At 47.3% G+C, this 17492-nt stretch overlaps 1 protein-coding gene across 6 annotated transcripts in view; it reads right to left on the reverse strand.

The window, feature by feature from the left end:
* Positions 1 to 79: 79 nt before the first annotated feature.
* The window catches only part of MAP3K14 (mitogen-activated protein kinase kinase kinase 14), a 33174-nt gene continuing 15761 nt past the window's right edge, over positions 80 to 17492 (reverse strand). The window contains exons 7-18 of one of the 6 annotated variants that reach the window (XM_058041650.1): positions 15673 to 15802; positions 14654 to 14785; positions 14145 to 14249; positions 12523 to 12686; positions 11330 to 11480; positions 10385 to 10735; positions 9064 to 9170; positions 7692 to 7836; positions 6677 to 6777; positions 1543 to 3955; positions 1385 to 1428; positions 80 to 1331 (exon numbers count right to left, since the gene is read on the reverse strand). In XM_058041650.1, the coding sequence (XP_057897633.1) occupies positions 3791 to 3955; positions 6677 to 6777; positions 7692 to 7836; positions 9064 to 9170; positions 10385 to 10735; positions 11330 to 11480; positions 12523 to 12686; positions 14145 to 14249; positions 14654 to 14785; positions 15673 to 15802 (1551 nt within the window). In that variant the 3' untranslated portion in view covers positions 80 to 1331; positions 1385 to 1428; positions 1543 to 3790. The other 5 variants (XM_058041649.1, XM_058041651.1, XM_058041648.1 and 2 more) reach the window with 5 other exon arrangements.

A 17492-nucleotide genomic window follows, 5' to 3' on the forward strand; every position in this document is an offset into this window, starting at 1 on the left:
ACAACACATGAAACCACCAGCAACGACAACAAACAAAATCTTCTCTTTTTTTTTTTTTTAGCTTTATTTTTTTTTCCCTGTGAAAATGCAGGTCAAAAACGTTAACTTCATGAAATCACAGTTTTATAAAGTGTCATTCATTCCATACAAGCTCCTCATTCCAGCACCTTCCCCCAGTGCCCATCTCAATGAGGAGATCCTCAGCTCACCAGCAGCGATTTTTCCAGACTTCCAGAAGGAGCTGCACAACAAGAGCCATCTGTGTTTATCACTCCTACTTGTCCTCCCCACCCTGAGCTGGGGTTCTGTCCTAAACACTCGTTATGAAACCTGACAGAACAAGGATAATGCAAATCTTTGCCGACTTTCTGCTGTCAGTGTTGCCTTCATCTGGAGGCCAGCTTGTTTGTGCCTGTCACAGCAAAGTGACGAGGCAAGGGAACGGGAAACTGTCCTGGCAGCAGGAGAGAGCCAGGGGCAGCTCAGCACAGCCTGGAGATCAGCCCAGAGGAGCTCAGGGACGGGGAAGGCACCGGTGGTTTGTGTCCCCAGGCAGGGATGTGACAGCACACGCCACCCTGAGAGCAGGGACACAGCCAGCTGGGAGCCTGCAGCCTCACTGGGCACTTGTGGTGGCAGAAAACAGGGCTGGAGGCTTGGGACAAGCAAACAGGGGGAATCCTGGCTAATGCTGCTATGAGGGGACTGGGGAACATGGACATCTCCATGGACCTGGAGATCTCCATGGGAACACAGACATCTCCATGGGCCTGGGAACATGGACATCTCCACAGGCCTGGGGATCTCCATGGACCTGGGAACACAGACACCTCCATAAACCAGGGCAACATAGCCATCTCCATGGACCAGGAGATCTCCATTGGCCTGGGAACATCTCCATGGACCTGGGGATCTCCATGGGCCAGGAGATGTCCATGAACCAGGGGAACACAGACATCCTCATGGACCAGGAGATCTCCATGGGCCAAGAGACCTCCATGGGCCTGGGAACACAGACATGTCCATAGGCCTGGGGAACATGAACATGTCCATGGGCCAGGTGAACACAGATATCTCCATGGACCTGGGAACATGGACATCTCCATGGACCAGGAGATCTCCATGGGCCTGGGGAACATGAACATGTCCATGGATCTGGGAACACAAACATCTCCATGGGCCAAGAGATCTCCATGGGCCTGGGAACACAGACATCTCTATGAACCTGGAAACACAGACATGTCCATGGGCCTGGGGAACATGAACATGTCCATGGGCCAGGGGAACACAGATATCTCCATGGACCTGGGAACATGGACATCTCCATGGACCTGGGAACACAGACATCTCCATGGGCCTGGGGAACATGAACATGTCCACAGACCTGGGAACACAAACATCTCCATGGACCAGGAGATCTCCATGGACCTGGGAACATGGACATCTCCATGGGCCAGGAGAGCACCATGGGCTTGGGAACACAGACATCTCCATGGACCAGGAGATCTCTATGGGCCTGGGAACACAGACATCTGCATGGACCTGGAAACACAGACACCTCCATGGGCCTGGGAATACAGGTATCTCCATGGACCAGGAGATCTCCATGGGCCTGGGGAACACGGACATCTGCATGGACCTGGAAACACAGACACCTCCATGGACCAGGAGATCTCCATGAACCAGGGGAACACAGACATCTCCATGGGCCCTGTGAGGACATCCCAGGCCCAGGAGGGCTCCCTGCCCTGTGCAGATGGCTGAGTTCAGTTAATGCTGCAGATGCAGAGCCCAGGAGTCCTGCGGGCAGTCCTGCTGCTCCCTCCCTGCTGCTCCAGGGCTCACTCCCAATGCCCAGGCATGGAACTGGACACCAGGACATGGGAGCACCCTGCAGGTGACAGAGGCACAAGGTGCAGCCTTTGGGATGGAACCCACCGTGCTTTGGGATTGACACACCACCACACACTCACAAAAACAGCCAGGTTTTCCTCCTGTCCCCTTGGAGGAAGCTGAGGAAAGGAGCCAGGGATCCACTGAGCCTGTGCTTGGGAGTCCTGGAAGAGGCACTTTGATCCCTCCTGCTCCAGAGCTTAAACTCTCAGTAATTTATGGCATCTGAAAAAAGAAATGGAGCCAACCTCCCCCTTCCCCACTTCCTCCTGGAAGATATGTGCATAATGTGTTAATTATTTACTGAAAAGACTCTGAATGTGGCATAGTAGATATAATTAGGTGCCTATTTTGGACAACGTATTAAGTGCTTTAGAACAAAAAGTGCTATAAAAACGATACCCAAAGTGGTGACAGGTTTCATTTTTCTTCATGAGTTCCACTTTCCTATTAAAAACTTGAGATTTCTGATCAGGGATGTCACTGTCTGGTGGAGCAAAACCAGCCCATGCTCTGGGAGACCAAAGGGAAAGAGCATCCATTGTTTAAGGAGTGCTGCTCCTCAAAAAGGGAGACCCAGAGTTCTGCTTTTCCCAGCTATTTTCTGAGTGAACTTCCCTTGGGAACACTTTGCTGCCCCATGGTGTCTCCCAGAGCAGCATGGACCTGGCAGAGCCCACCTTGGATTTGGGAGCTGCTGGATGCAGAGCCCCTGCTCAGATGCAGCCTCAGAGCTCTGGGAGAGGCACAGCCAGAAGGAGGGACTGTGATTTCCAGGTGTGCCAGGCCTGGAACAAGCACAGCCCTGAGCAAGCACACTGGGAGCTCACACCTCCCCTGGGATCTGTTCTGGGGTGGAGAAGGGTGAACAACACCCACCCACCTGAATTAACCTGTGAGGTTTCAGTGTGTCCCAAACATTCAGAAATCAGTAAAAAAAAACAGTTTAAAGCTTAAGGCATTGCAGGCCCAGCTGCCCATCCCACTCAGTGAACCCAGTCTGAAGTGAGGAGTGGGAAGCATTGTGAGGGCAGGCTGAGCTCACAGAACTGGGGCACTGGGCTGGACTGGGAGCTGGGAGGGAGATTTTTATAAACTCTGCAATAAAATTCATCCCTGTCACAGCTGACAGAGCTGATGTCCCTTATTCCTCCAAGGATGGGACAGCACACCTCAAGTCCCACCTCAGAGGTAGGAACAGGATGGAGGAACAACCCCTCCATGGAATTCTGTACCCTTCTCCTGCCCTGCCTGCCAGGGACACCAGAGAGAGCAGCAGCTCCTCTGAGCCCTGCAGGTGGGAGCTGCAAGCAAAGCTCTTTCTGGGAACAAAGTTCTTTTCTCATTCAAGAACAAAGCAACTGCGGGGAAGGGTGGGAGGTGAAACCAAGAGCCAGCCAGTGACTGCTGTGGATCCTCCCCTTGCTAAAGGCTTGAGGTGGAGATGATGCTCCCCAGAGCCTACAGAAATGGTTTTTCCTCCAGCTGGAAGGAAGTCAGCCAGCTCCCCTTGGCACAACACTGAGGGCACCCAAGCTCCTCCTCTGGGCAAGCCCAGCCACGACAGACCTCACCTTGGAGCAGGAGCAGAGTTCTCACGGCCCTGCTCTCCTGAACAGCACAACCTCCTTCCTCTGAGAAGTGAGGAATTTCCACCTACCATTCTCAAGCTCTAACACACCCCAAACAAGGAATTCCCACTGTCCTGGGGAATGTCTAAGCTCAGGACACGTCTTGGAAGTGGATCAGAGCAGCCAACAGCAGCGAGGGCAGCGAGCTGTGATCCTGCTGCAGCACAACCAGCAGCCACTGCACTTGGTGCTCCACGGCAGGGGAGGTCAGAAGCTTCTGCAATCCCTCCTTTCACAAGGTGCAAAGCTCCAGAGCAGGCAGGGCCTCAGGGCCTGTTCTCCAGCTGGCCGTGCTTGACGCGCCAGGCCCAGCCCACGCTGCAGTCGGGGGCCAGGGTGCACTGCAGCTCGATGCCAGAGTCAGGCACCTCCATGTTGTAGTGCACAGGCTGCCCCTCCTTGGTCACCAGGCTGAAGGCAGGCACGGGGATCTGGGGAGCAGAACACACAGAGCTCAGTGCCACTTCCAGTCCCCTCCGTCACACCCCTCTGTTGGGGAAGATGGCACAGGAAAGCCTTACAAATATGATTGTCTGGCAAAAGATTGTGAGAATATGGGAACTATAAGCGAGATTGAAATGAAAGCAAGCTTTGAGATCCCTCAGTTACTGAACAACTGGAAAACAATGGTGTGGCCAGCTGAAGGTGATCCCCTTTTGATGGAACAACACCCTCTGCAAGCAGGCATGTGTAAGAGTCCGAGCAGACCCTACAGCTTGGCAGAAGGGGCCCAAAGAGGAGTTTTTAGGGTTTAAAATGTAACACAGTGTGGTAATGTAATGATTCTTATAGGCTGTATGGAAATGCTATAGGATTTGTATCTTGTACTGGATTGGTTAGTGAGAATCAGAATATTCAGCACAGAAGATGATTTATTGTATGGGAACGGGAACCTTGCTCACTTACTTACTTTTGTAGGCTCTTAGCTCTTACTCTTACCTCTTGTCTCTTAGCTCTTGCCTTTTACTCTCTTAGCCTCTCATCCTCTCTCCCCCTCTCTCCTCTCAGCCTGCTCTGAGCTGTGTTTGGCAGCTCCCAGCAGGGCCCTGCACCCAGGCCCTTTGCAATAAACCCCAAATTCCTCGACCTGGCTGCAGAGATCTCTCATCTCTGTCCGTCCCAACCGTCCTACACCCGATGCTCCTACACCCCTCCATCACACCCAGCTTTTCCCAAGGCAGGAGCAGCTCTCAGGGAGGGGCTCGTGCTTGGCAGGAACATCCTGAGCTCCTCTCATAAGGAAACATCTCACAACTGCACTGGGCAGTGCCCACCCTGCTGCCAAAGTGAGGAAACCCAGGGCACTGGGAATATTTCTCTGTCTGCTCTGGGGTGTCCTGCCCCCAGGGTGTCAAAGACATCTTTTATGAAAAATCCTTTCCTTGGGATTTTTTCTCCTGAGAAGCTGGGAGGCCTCAGGAACAAAATGTGAACAATGGTTATCTGCTGCTGTGGAATGCAACAGGTGCATCTGGGATTGGTCTCATGTGGTTGTTTCTAATTAATGGCCAATCACAGCCCAGCTGCCCAGACTGTCTCAGTCAGTCACAAACCTTTGTTATCATTCCTTTTCTATTCTTAGCCAGCCTTCTGATGAAATCCTTTCTTCTATTCTTTTAGTATAGTTTTAATAGAATATATATAATAAAATAATAAATCAAGCTTTCTGAAACACAGAGTCAGATCCTCATCTCTTCCTCATCCTCAGACCCCTGTGAACACCACCACACCAGGGCAGCACTGACTTTGACCCTCATTCAAGGAGAAAGTTTCCCAGACTTCAAGATAGACTGGAATCCACAAAAGTGTGAAATGGATTATAGAGAGCAGTGTAGGTGTAGCACTTGGTGAGAAATTGAGATTTTGGGATTTTTAGTGTGTAGTGGATGGAAGCAAGATGGAGAGCACAGGGTGTCATCCTGGGTTTCTTCTTCATGCTCCTTCTTCATGGGTTTGGGTGGCATTTTGTAATTGGGCAGAAAAGCCCACATTGGGATCAGTTATTGGGTTAAAAAGGGAAATAATCTAGGTGTCAGTCCTTAATTGGATAGTTTAGTCTTAAAAGACCTTGTAACAAGAGATTGTTGGCCATTTTGTGCCTTGCTGCAGAACTCACAGCAGTGAGACTGTTTTACTGATAAGAAATAATAAACACCTGAATTCAAACATGAATTACTGTTTCAAGTGCCTTCAATCCAGACCCATAAAAAACAGTGACTGGTAGTCCCACACCAAAGTACCTCCCTGAGCTCTGGGCCATGGCTGGGGGGTCCTGAGCTGCCCCTGTTTGGGCACCTGAGCTCCTCTGCAGGTGTTTTGCCTTGTGATGTTCATAAGAACAGAGTCTAGAGAGAACCAGCACCACTGGAACATTTTCTGGACTGGTGCAACATCTTTTAGAGATGATCCCATTTTACAGTGAGATCTTTCAGATCCCATTTTACACTGAGATGAGTCACAGTCCCACAGACTCTCCAGAGTTTCTTTCAGGAACAGCCAAAGCAGCCCACAGTGAGGTTCACAGGAGTGTGCCAACATCTCCAACAGAACAAGCTGGAAGCACCCCAGCCAAACAGAGCTCATCTCCCTGAGCTGATGCTACTGCTCATGATGAAAAAATCTATATATGATTTTTCAAGGAGAGGGGAAAGAGTTTATAATGGAGGAGAAGGATTTTTTTAAGCTGCAGCACAGAATATCTATATTCTAAGATCTCTGTGCTCACTCTGACAACTGGCACTGGCTAACAATTCAGGTTTGGTACCAGGTTTAGGCTGGATATTAGGGAAAATTTCTTCACTGCAAGAGTGGATAAGCATTGGAACAGGCTGCCCAGGGCAGTGGTGGAATCACCATCCCTGAAAAGGTTCAGAAAATGAGTGGATGTGGCACTTGGAAATATGGTTTAGTGGGCCTGGTGGGATTTGGTCAAAGGTTGGACTTGATGATCTTTGAGGTCTTTTCCAACCTTAATGATTCTGTGATTCAGAAAACATTCTCTGGTACCACACTCACAACAGCAGCACTGAGATTGTGCTTCTACAGCTGTCCTAAGGATCCCTGAACCACTCCTGGGTCTCTCTGGCATTCAGGGGTTATGAGGGAAGAAATCATTCCTCAAATGATGCACTGAGCTGCAGTCTGTGTCTCACCTGGCTGCTGATCCCCGTGGCAATGTCTCCCACCTTTGTCCTGTGGAAATCTCTGATGTGCAAATTTTCTCCAGTTAGCAACTGGATCTGGATTTTCACTCCTGGAATGCACAAGAGGTTCTTTGAGTTCTTCTGAGCCACAAGGACCTCACAGCCCACAGCAAAGCTGACTGACAAGGCACACACATGGGGAAAAGCTCATTTTTATCATTAAGTATTTCATTTATGTAGGTCTTTTGCTGAGCATGGAGCTTGCTGCAGACAGCAATGACTCACAGAGCAGAGCTGCATTTAGCAAGAAAGCAGCTGAAGGGATGGATTAATTTGCACAATATGCCCTCAAAATTCTGGGTGGATGTTTGTGGTTATAAAACATTCCTTGCACATGGAGGCTGCATGAACCAGGGCACACAGGCTCTGTGTGTGCTCAGAAACTTCCCTGGATTTTACTGCACAGACCCATCTGGCACAGATATCTTTTATGAAAAATCCTTTCCTTAGGATTTTTTCTCCTGAGAAGCTGGGAGGCCTCAGGGACACAATGCAAACAATGGTTATCTGCTGCTGTGGAATGCAACAGGTGCATCTGGGATTGGTCTCATGTGGTTGTTTCTAATTAATGGCCAATCACAGTCAGCTGGCTTGGACTCTGTCAGAGACACAAGCTGTTATCATTCTTTCCTTTTCTATTCTTAGCCAGCCTTCTGATGAAATCCTTTCTTCTATTATTTTAGTATAGTTTTAATATAATATATATAATAAAATTATAAATTTTAGCCTTCTGAAACACGGAGTCAGATCCTCATCTCTTCCCTCATCCTCAGACCCCTGTGAACGCTGTCACATCCATCTGTGACTGGGCCAGACTGAGTCTCCTCACACCCATCTTTAGGTGGATCTGTGCTGCCACAGCAACAGAAGGACAAAATGAGTTTAAAAACTCCATCTCCAGCTTGTCCAGGTAGTGAGGAAGTGATTTCTGGCCATTTCTCCCTGCTGAGGGAAGCAGACCCACCGTTGAAGCAGCTGGGGGTGTCCGTGTGCCGGCTGCGGCTCAGCAGGTTGTTCCAGCTGCAGCTCTGCCCCTCTGCCTGGCTGTTCCAGGAATGGATCCCAGAGCTCATGGTGTCCCTCAAGCTCTGAGAAGCCTTCATGGAGTTCTGCAGGAATAAGCATAAGTTTGTTTAAGGTTCTGAAAGAAAATGAGCTGGCAGGAGATGAGCATTAAAATAAGGTCAGGAGGAAAAAGGTGGAAATCCACAGGGATTAGTCAACATTTATGTGCCATCTGGGATTGCAGTGCAACAGATATTATAGATATTATCAGATATTCCCAATAGTTAAATCAATAATGAGCTGAAAAGCTGAGTGAGAAAAGAGGGGTTGTACTGACTGGAAGGAGAATTAAGAATCAGTTAAAATATTTGTCACTTACTGACATTAGAAACACCCAGGAAAAACAATTCACTGCACAAAACCAATCAGAGGCCCTATGCTGCTGCACTGTTGCATTGTCCCAGTCAATCTGACACCAGCACAGAGGTCAGAACCAGTCAAAACCAAGTTACAGGTATGGTGTAGGTGTTAGAGGGAAAAACCAAGCAGAGTCAGATCCCACACTGCACACTGTGTGTGCCAACAGCTGAGCTGTGCACAACTCCCTCAGTCCTCCTCAAAAAGCACTGGAACACTGAGAAGAGAGACAGAAATAGGACACAAAGCTGCTCCCAATCAGAACTGGCTCCTGCACAAATTGGGGACTGAATGTCTTTGAAAACTGTGGTTGAAGGGCTTTTGTCCTTCCCTGGTCCAACAAGGCCTGTTCAGTATTCTTCACTGGTATTTCCCCACCTTAGGAACACCAGAGAGAGCAAACCAATCTAATTGAAATTGGTAAATAACCAGGACTATGTATTCATTATTATCAATGGGTTAAAAGAAGTTCATGGAGAATAGATCTGGGAATGAATATCCAAGATTTGGGTCTGTTTTCCTGTCTTACCCTCCTGGCCTTTCCCTAAACCATGGCCAGGATGGAGACCCTGCACAGCTGCTGGGTGCAGCTCCTGCTTCCATCACTGCTTCCCCAGTTCCCTCTCCTGCACAGACAGGGTTGAGGCTGCTGAGATTCTCTGTATCCACACTCTTGAAGCTTCTGGTGAGGATTCAGCACAGGAGAACCTCTGGAGGACAGGATCCATGCTGGACAGGGAACCAAAGCACAGCTACAACCCTCAACACCCCACTGGGCACGAGCAAAACTTTCTTCCCAGCAAAGTGAGTGTCAAAAAGCAGCAGCAAAGATGAGAAATTCCAGATTTTCATTGGTCACAGGTCCCAGTTTTGCCAAGGAGGCCAGGCAGCCACCCCCAGCTGTCCCCACTCACCTTCTCACTGGCATCTGACACAAAGGGGCTGTCAATGCTGAGGCAGGAAAGCATTTGCTCCTGCTCTTCCAGAGAGTAAGGCTGGGAAAGGCTGTTCAGAAAGAGTTCTGCAGCAAAAGGAAGAGAAGGGAGACATTTCCAGTGTTTCAGGGAGACATTTCCAGTGTTTCCCTCCATGCCTCCCTGCTCTAATCACAGCTCTGCAATTAATACCCAAAGCTTTTTCAGCAATATTTAATGAATATTCATACTGGTGCCAAGAGAGCCCCACACACATGCAGAGGCCACTGTGAAACAGGGAAACTGAGCCAAGAGGGGATGGATTGTGCAACAACATGCAAAATAACACCCCAAAATCACCAGTTCTTGCCTTTATGTCTCCTGTGAGATGCCACTTTAGATCTATCCACATTATCAGGGAAAAGCCAAACTCATGTACTCAGCTCTCACAAGTATCTGGAGGTTTGTACTCCCTTATCTGGATACAAGTACTTACAAATACTGCAAATATTCCTGATAAAATCCAGATATCCCATACATAACCAGCTCTTACAATGCTGCTGAGGCCCAAAGCCATTTGAGAAAGAAGCTGCCCATCAGCAACCCCTAAAATTCCTCAGGTTTCTGACACAGTTACAATTCAAATCACTCTCTTCCTAATTTCTTTCAATTAATTTAAAAAGACTAAAAAATATGGGAGAAAAAAAAGCAAAATGTACAGTTATATTAGGGAAATGGAGGTGGACAAGTCACTGATTTCCACACTAGGTTCACTGCTGGTTTTCAAACTCTGGATTGCTGTTCTAACCAAATTCTTTGGCTGATGGCTGTAGGTTTTCCAATGCCCAGAACTAAACAGTTGCAGGCTGGTTTTAACTGCACTGTTTTGCTTGACATCTGCTATTTCTTTATTTTTATCCTGGCTTACCTCAATTAACAACAACAAAAAAGAAAGTTTGAACCCAAAATTGCAGCTGAAGTTGGAATTCTGACACTGTTTACACAGTGTAAACAAGCACAAGTCTGAAACAGGCTGCTTTCCAAGAGGTCCCTGCACCTCTCTCAGAAGGTTCCCCCCTGTTCAGGAGGAAGGAAATTCTGTTCACTCCCTTTGTGGCACATTTAATTGGTTCAGAACTATTAGTTTTGGTAGCTTGAAGGAACGTTGAGCAATTTGTGTAACGAGAAAGGAACTATGAGCAAAATGACATCCAAGCTGAAAACCCAAAAATAACTGTCAACAAGCCAAGAGAAAGCAGCTGTATTTTTATCCGGCTCTCAAGCAAAAAGAGCTGAATTCCTCCCCCAGCCCAGTGCTCACCAATTTCCAGCTGCTGAAGTTCTTGCTCTGAAATGTTTGTGGCTCTTTCCACGTGGCTGCAGCTCTTCAGGGGCAGAGGAGTTGAGGAGAGGGGTGGGGGATCACAGCTCTCAGGTATCTCCTTGTCCTCATTCCAGTGGGGTCCCTCAGCCTCCTCTGTTTGCTCCAGAGATGGAGGTGGGAGGACTGAGCTGCCACAGGAAACTTTGACTGACAGTTTTGGGTCAGAAGCAATCTCAGAAACTGGGCTCACTGTGGGGGACAGGGATGTTTGTGCACTGTTTTCTTTGTTCAAAGATAAATGTCTGGGCTCTCTGTATTCACCTTTCCAGGGGCTTCTCACACCTCCCACTGCAAAAAAAAAACAAACCCACAAACATTATCAAATAAAGCACTAAAAACAAGGGTACAAACATTATCAAATAAAGCAATAAAAGAGGTAAAAGTTTTCCTTTTCTGTAAGAATTTTTGAAGTGTATTTGCTGTAAAATGCCCAGCTTCTTCATAAGATAAAACCAGATCACCTCCACAAATTCTTGCTGTATTACAGAACCACTCAGCAGGATTAAGCTGAAATAAATTAGTGATGTGTCAGGGGTAAAAATGAACCACAAGTATGAGTTACAGCTAGGGATGCAGTAAACCCTGCTTGCAGTTGTGCTGCACACATGCTTCAGCTGACAGGAGCCCTCAACAAACCCACAGTGTTTGGAGGGAGCTCCCCTCCTTCAGCACAGAAGGAAGAAGAGCATGTGACAGCACACAGGAAATTAACATTTATTTGGGTGACAAACAGGCTGCAGGCAGAAGCCATCAACCCAAAATATGCATCAATGCTGTGAAAATTATATCCTGGCCAATAAAACAGACTGGCCCTTCCAAAAGGAGCAGCACCAGTGGGAACACAAAGGTTCAGCTGCATCAGTTACATCAGGACATTTCTACCTTCCTCAAGTGCCACGCTGGTTTTGGTTTTGAGCTCTGATGCAGATGCCCTGTGCAGAGGCTCCTTCTCCAGCCCCAGCTTTATAATCTCAGCAGTGAGAGGGTTGCAGGAAGGTGGAATTTCCCTCACAGGAGGCGGCTCTTTAGCGATCTGTGTAACAAACAGGAAGTGAAAGAGGTTACACCAGAGAGGCTTAATTTGATTTCAGGAAGGTTCTTCCCACCCCGACAGCGTTTCCAACTGAAATGAAAGCATTAAGTGAGAGCTGAACGGTAATTTTATTACAGCTGAATGGCTCAAAAGGCACACCCAAGTCATGAGCAGGGCATGGAAGAACAACCCAAGCAGAGCAAGCCTGGGAATGCTCAGCTCCCAGAGCAAGGCAGGTCATGTAAGAGCCTGAATGAGAGACTCCAGGAGCTCTCCAAAATGCAGTTTATTGTATCCAAAATGCAGTTTATTGTGTACAAAATGCAGTTTATTGTGTACAAAATGCAGTTTATTGTATCCAAAATGCAGTTTATTCCATCCAAGAGGTTCCAGCAGTCCAGGGTTGTGGGTGACAGAGCTGTGCCTATAGCTGTCAGCTCCAGCTGCAGGCAGGCCTGCAGACCCTTTGGTTTTGGCTACAATGCATTATATACCTTGCTGAGCATGTTAATACAGTAGAACTAATCTATACCTTAATTATTATCTCTAGCCTATCATAGCTACTGTAATTACCATATTCATGTTACTGTTCTCCAATCACTAAAAGTCAGTACATTACAGTTTAAGCCAGAAGTTGTTTTTCAGTTTTCTTGCAGTGGAAAATTCTGAGACCTTTTTTCTACTTACTTGTTTGCCTGTGCTATCTTCCTGCTTGATAAAAACATCTTCTGGTTTGAGGTGGGTTTATCCTTTGTTCTAAGCCATAAAAACCCCTCCTAACTAACATAACCAAGAAGGCAAAGGGTATCCAGTAAACTGGCTCAGCAATTCTTTTCTTCTCCATCAAAACTCGCTTCCATCTCTATTCCTACATTTAAAAATCTTTCTGCTAAGCATCTGTGAGACTTCCTTGCCAAACTTTCATCCTTCCCAACGCTGTCAATGCCCAGCTGGCTGCCAGCCATCCACCCTGAGGTGAATGCTCCCTGGCCAGCAGTAACAAGCTCAGGCAGCTCACCTGCACAGAGGTTGGGTCACTCACCTTCAGGCACAGAGGGTGGTTGTAGTACTGGGTCCAGGGGTGGCAGCCATTGAGCATGTGCAGCATCATGCAGCAGCTGCTCCACACGTCCACCTTGGAGTCACAGCGCTTCCCCATCACCACCTCGGGGGCCATGTGGGTCTCTGTGCCAGGCACGTAGTTCCCTAAAGCAGCCAGGAGGAAACTCAGAGCAGGCAGGCAAGAGAACTGCTCCAGTGCCACTGGGAGGGGGCCTGAGGCAGAATCCCTCTCTTTTCAGCTGAAGTGAGATGTGGCAGCTTTGTAGGATGGAGTGGTTTGGGTGGGAAGGGACTCGAAGTTCATTCAGTGTCACCCCTGCCATGGCAGGGACAATTTTCACTGTCTCAGGTGGCTCCAAGCCCCATCCAGCCTGGCCTTGGGCACTGCCAGGGATCCAGGGGCAGCCCCAGCTGCTCTGGGCACCCTGTGGATTCCTAATTCCCAATATCCCATCTGACTCTTCCCCCTGGCAGTGGGAATCCATTCCTCTTGCCCTGTCCTTCCAGGCCATTGTCCCAAGTCCCTCTCCAGCACTTTGGGAACTCCTTTAGGCACTGGAAGAGGCTCTGAGGTCTCCTTTGAGCCTTCTCTTCTTCAGGCTGAACAATCTGAGCTCTCCCAGCTTTTCTCCATACTGGAAGGGCTCCACCTTAACCCAAAAAGCAGCACTGTGTGCTCTCAGAAACTATTCCCTCTCAGACCCATCCCTTATGCACAGAATAGGGATTAAACTTCCCTTGCAAGGAAATCTGAGAGGCAAAATGAGCTTGACTTTAGAAAATAAACCCTTCTCTTTCAACAGCTGCATGAAGAAGAAGGTTAAGTTTAATTGGAAAAAAAGAAAGGAATTTTGCTTTAGGGGAGGTCAGAACTTTTCCTCACTATTTAGTGAGTTTATACAAAAAGTTTGAGTAGGATTTTAAAGTTTCAGTGTGGTTTCTTGCAGGGACAAAACACTTAAAGCAGCACAATGACATAATCTTACAAAAACCCTTCTAGCCTGGGAGATGAAGACCATCACCTCCCAAATTTCAGGTCATTTTGGCTGTCAGTGGGAGGCCTCACAGTAATACCAATAAATGAGACACCATGAGCAGTTGCTTGCAAATCAGCTGTTCCCTCTCAGAGCCATCCCTTATACACAGAATAGGGACTAAACTTCCCTTGCAAGCAAATCTGAGAGGCAAAATGAGCTTGACTTTAGAAAATAAACCCTTCTCTTTCAACAGCTGCATGAAGAAGCATGGTTAAGTTTAATTGGCAAAAAAAAAAAAAGGAATTTTGCTTTAGGGGAGGTCAGAACTTTTCCTCACTATTTAGTGAGTTTATACAAAAAGTTTGAGTAGGATTTTAAAGTTTCAGTGTGGTTTCTTGCAGGGACAAAACACTGAATGCAGCATGCTGACAATCTTACAAAAACCCTTCTAGTCTGGGAGACAAAGACCATCACCTCCCAAATTTCAGGTCATTTTGGCTGTCACAGTAATACCAATAAATGAGACACCATGAGCAGTTGCTTGCAAATCAGCCACATGTAAATGTTCATAAGAGAGGATGAGTCAGAAGGGCAATTCCTCAGAAAAGCAGCAGCCAAGCCTCACCTGTGACCAAGCACTTTCCCAGCCCATCTGGGTGCAGGTGAGCAGAGTGGCCAAAGTCACACAGGAGGGCCCTGCTCCCATCAGCTGACAGCAGCACGTTCTCAGCTGCCAAGAGAAGGGTTCCATTAGTGTCCTCTGCATCAGGAGATGGGAAAAACACTCAAAAGCACACACAACTACAGCTTTCTAAGCCCAAAGGATTTATTTCTCCTGTCACTGCCTTAAGCAAGTAATTATCTCTTATAAATTACCAAGTACCTGCCCTGGAGATTCCTGTAGCCCAGTGGTGGTGCCAAGCACCTTGGCAGACCCATGGGGTGACAAGAAGAGGTGACAAATATGATATTGCCAGCAGTCTAGAACCAAGGGAAACTCTAATTTCAAACATAGATCTGAAAATCTAGTAAGTAGATCCCATAACTTAAGTAAGTAATCCCACAATTTAATCTCCAAGCAGTTTGCCTCTTTTAAGAAATGACAAGAACAAGGTACTTCAAACACTTTCCTACCTTTGACATCTCCATGGAGAATGTTTTGAGCATGAAGATACTCCAGACCCTCTAAGACCTGGCCCAGGTAGCTGAGGGCTCTGTCCTCTGGCAGGCAGCCACTCTGTTTAATGAGCTGCCCTAATGAGCCACCTAAAAAGGAATCCAGGGAGTTCATGTTATCTTATGTTTAAATTCTCTCCAGCATCGTCATCATTAGCATTCCTGGTGGTTTCCATTGAAAAAATGAGATTTTCCAGGTCTGACAGCACTTATCTTCCACACATGGCTCAGTTCCTTCTGTTTCTACCCAGGGTTTTTGCTGCTCACAGAACAGGCCTTGTTTATATTTTTTTTTTTTTTTTTTTTTGCTTAGTGTCAGTTTAACAGTGCTGCTTTGGAGCAAAAGCAAGTGCTCTGTGATCAGAAGAGGCATTTCTAGGTGTTACTGACCACCACTCACTCTTCACAGCCTGTTTTCCATGGTTCTGGCCAGAAAAGGAGCACCAGGCAATGGAATCATCAAGGTTTGCTTAGACAGCCAGGGCAATGAGCCCCAGTGGTGTCCTGCAAACCACCAGGAAGCACAAACCAGCCCCAAATGTGTTTTACTGTGAAAAAGAGACTGGAATAAGGCAGGACTGGGAATCACAGCAAGCCCACTGCAGGGTTTACACACACCCATCCCAACCCACTGGGTTCCCATGGTTCACAGCCTGTTTTCCATGGTTCTGGCCAGAAAAAGAGCACCAGGCAATGGAATCATCAAGGCAGCCAGGGCAATGCGCCCCACTGGTGTCCTGCAAACCACCAGGAAGCACAAACCAGCCCCAAATGTGTGAAAGAGACACCCTGAACTGGAATAAGGCAGGACTGGGAATTATTCCCCCCACTGCAGGTTTTACACACACCCATCCCAACCCACTGGGGAATTCACACCACGAATACCCTGGATGCACTGAGGATCTAACAGATTCATATTTGGGCAGGAAGAAAAGGAGATCAACGTGCACTGGGCACTGCCATGGTGCCCTGCTCACCCTCCATGAGCTTCATGAAGATGGTGACCCAGGGACCCTCCTTGACAGCCCCATACAGGGGCACCACGCTGGGGCTGCTCACGGCCGCGCACGTCGTCAGCTCCTCGGCACGGAAATGTTCCAGCTGCACCTGCAGGAACAGGGAAAACTGAGCCACCCTCACACAGCTGTCCCTCTCTGGGGGCTGTGGGACAGCAGACATGGGTTAACTGGGCCTGGTGGTCTTTTCCAAACTTAATTCTGTGACCTCGAATAGAAGTGGGAACGCTCGGGATGATGAACCCTCAATGTTTCAGGGAAGTGAAAATTCATCACAAGAGATGCCAGCTTGCAATAACTCCAGATTACAGGTAGGAAGGTAGTTTTTGTCTCAGTAAAAAGATAATTTTGATAACGGAGGGAAAAAAAAACAACCCTGGGGATGGTGCAAAACTTGGCAAAAATTCAATTCCCCCAAAACAGGAGGGAATACAAAATACATCCATCACCTTGTTAGGTGGTGCTCATCCTGCAAATGGTTAAAGAAAAACTTTATTCAATAAGTTCAGCCAAACTAAATAAAACAAAAATTTGCTGAAGTCCAGAAGGAAAACATGAGTCATGAAGATTCTGGTGGGAAAAAGATGCATCATGTTTCTTCTCTGTCAGCAATCCAGCTATAGCTGGTTTGCTTTCATCTCAAGAATTTGGAGAGCAGGTGCTTCCAGCACCAAGTCTGGTGAAAGAAGGTGAGGTAGAGGCCTCCTGTCACAGGAACTGCAGACAGTTATTCATGGAAAATTAAATAGAGCATAGTGAAGTGTTACATTTGCATGTTAGAACTCTCTGCTTTCAGAGTGTGATCTAAGAAGATGCATTTCTGATATAAAGAAGTATCATTTATCCATCAGTAATTAGGTGGGGGGGAAATGACATTTTGAAAGACTTCAGCTTCTCCTACTTTCATGTTTCCCTTTTCAGCACAACCATCTTCCTTCCTGAAAACACACCCCACAAGGAACAGCTATTCCTCCCAAGACTGTGGATTTGCCAAATGGATAATACATTTAAATAGCTACACACTGACAGGAAACAATCTGGTTGTGTCACCACAAGATTTCACACCTGAACTGTGAGGATGCAGAACAGGAATTAATTTTCTACATGCTTGAGAGATGTTTGTTTCTATAGCTGACAACTGAATGGTTAAATAAATACACACCCTGACTTGTCTTGCCTCTTACAGGGAGCACAGCAAGCTGGGCCCAGTGTAAATGGGGGAAAATGAACATTTTAAACTGGAAAATGAAAGTTACGGTTCTTTTTTGCACATAATATTTTTGTACTCAAGGCAAACACTTCCCACACAAAGTTTTCTAGTGAGGTAATGTGAGAAACATCAGTTCACAGGGTGATGAAAGTATTCAAGTGTAAGTTCAAATAAAATACTTTACATTTTCCTCATCTCCTTGCATTATCCCTCTGTCTGCACCCCTGATGCCCTCACAGCAGCCCACAAATCAATGCCCTGATCCAAGTTATCTTCCACACACTTCCTACATCATGTGACAATGACATCTCCTGGAGAAGAACAGATTACAGTGCCAGCTTCTGGAAAAACACACATCCTTTGCTGCATCTGGAGCAGCATCACCTCAGAACAATGTGCCAGCACTGCAGCTGACTCTCAGGAGATGAAAGCTCTGTTTGCAGATCCTACTGACTGCCTTGGCTTTTTCCTACTTTATTCCTTTTTCAACAGGGAAATAAATACCTGCCATGTAACCACTTACACCAGACATGGTTTGAGATAAGAATAGTCAGATAACAGACAACCCACT

The sequence above is a fragment of the Melospiza georgiana genome, chromosome 28 (assembly GCF_028018845.1).
Source record: "Melospiza georgiana isolate bMelGeo1 chromosome 28, bMelGeo1.pri, whole genome shotgun sequence".
Taxonomy (NCBI): domain Eukaryota; kingdom Metazoa; phylum Chordata; class Aves; order Passeriformes; family Passerellidae; genus Melospiza; species Melospiza georgiana.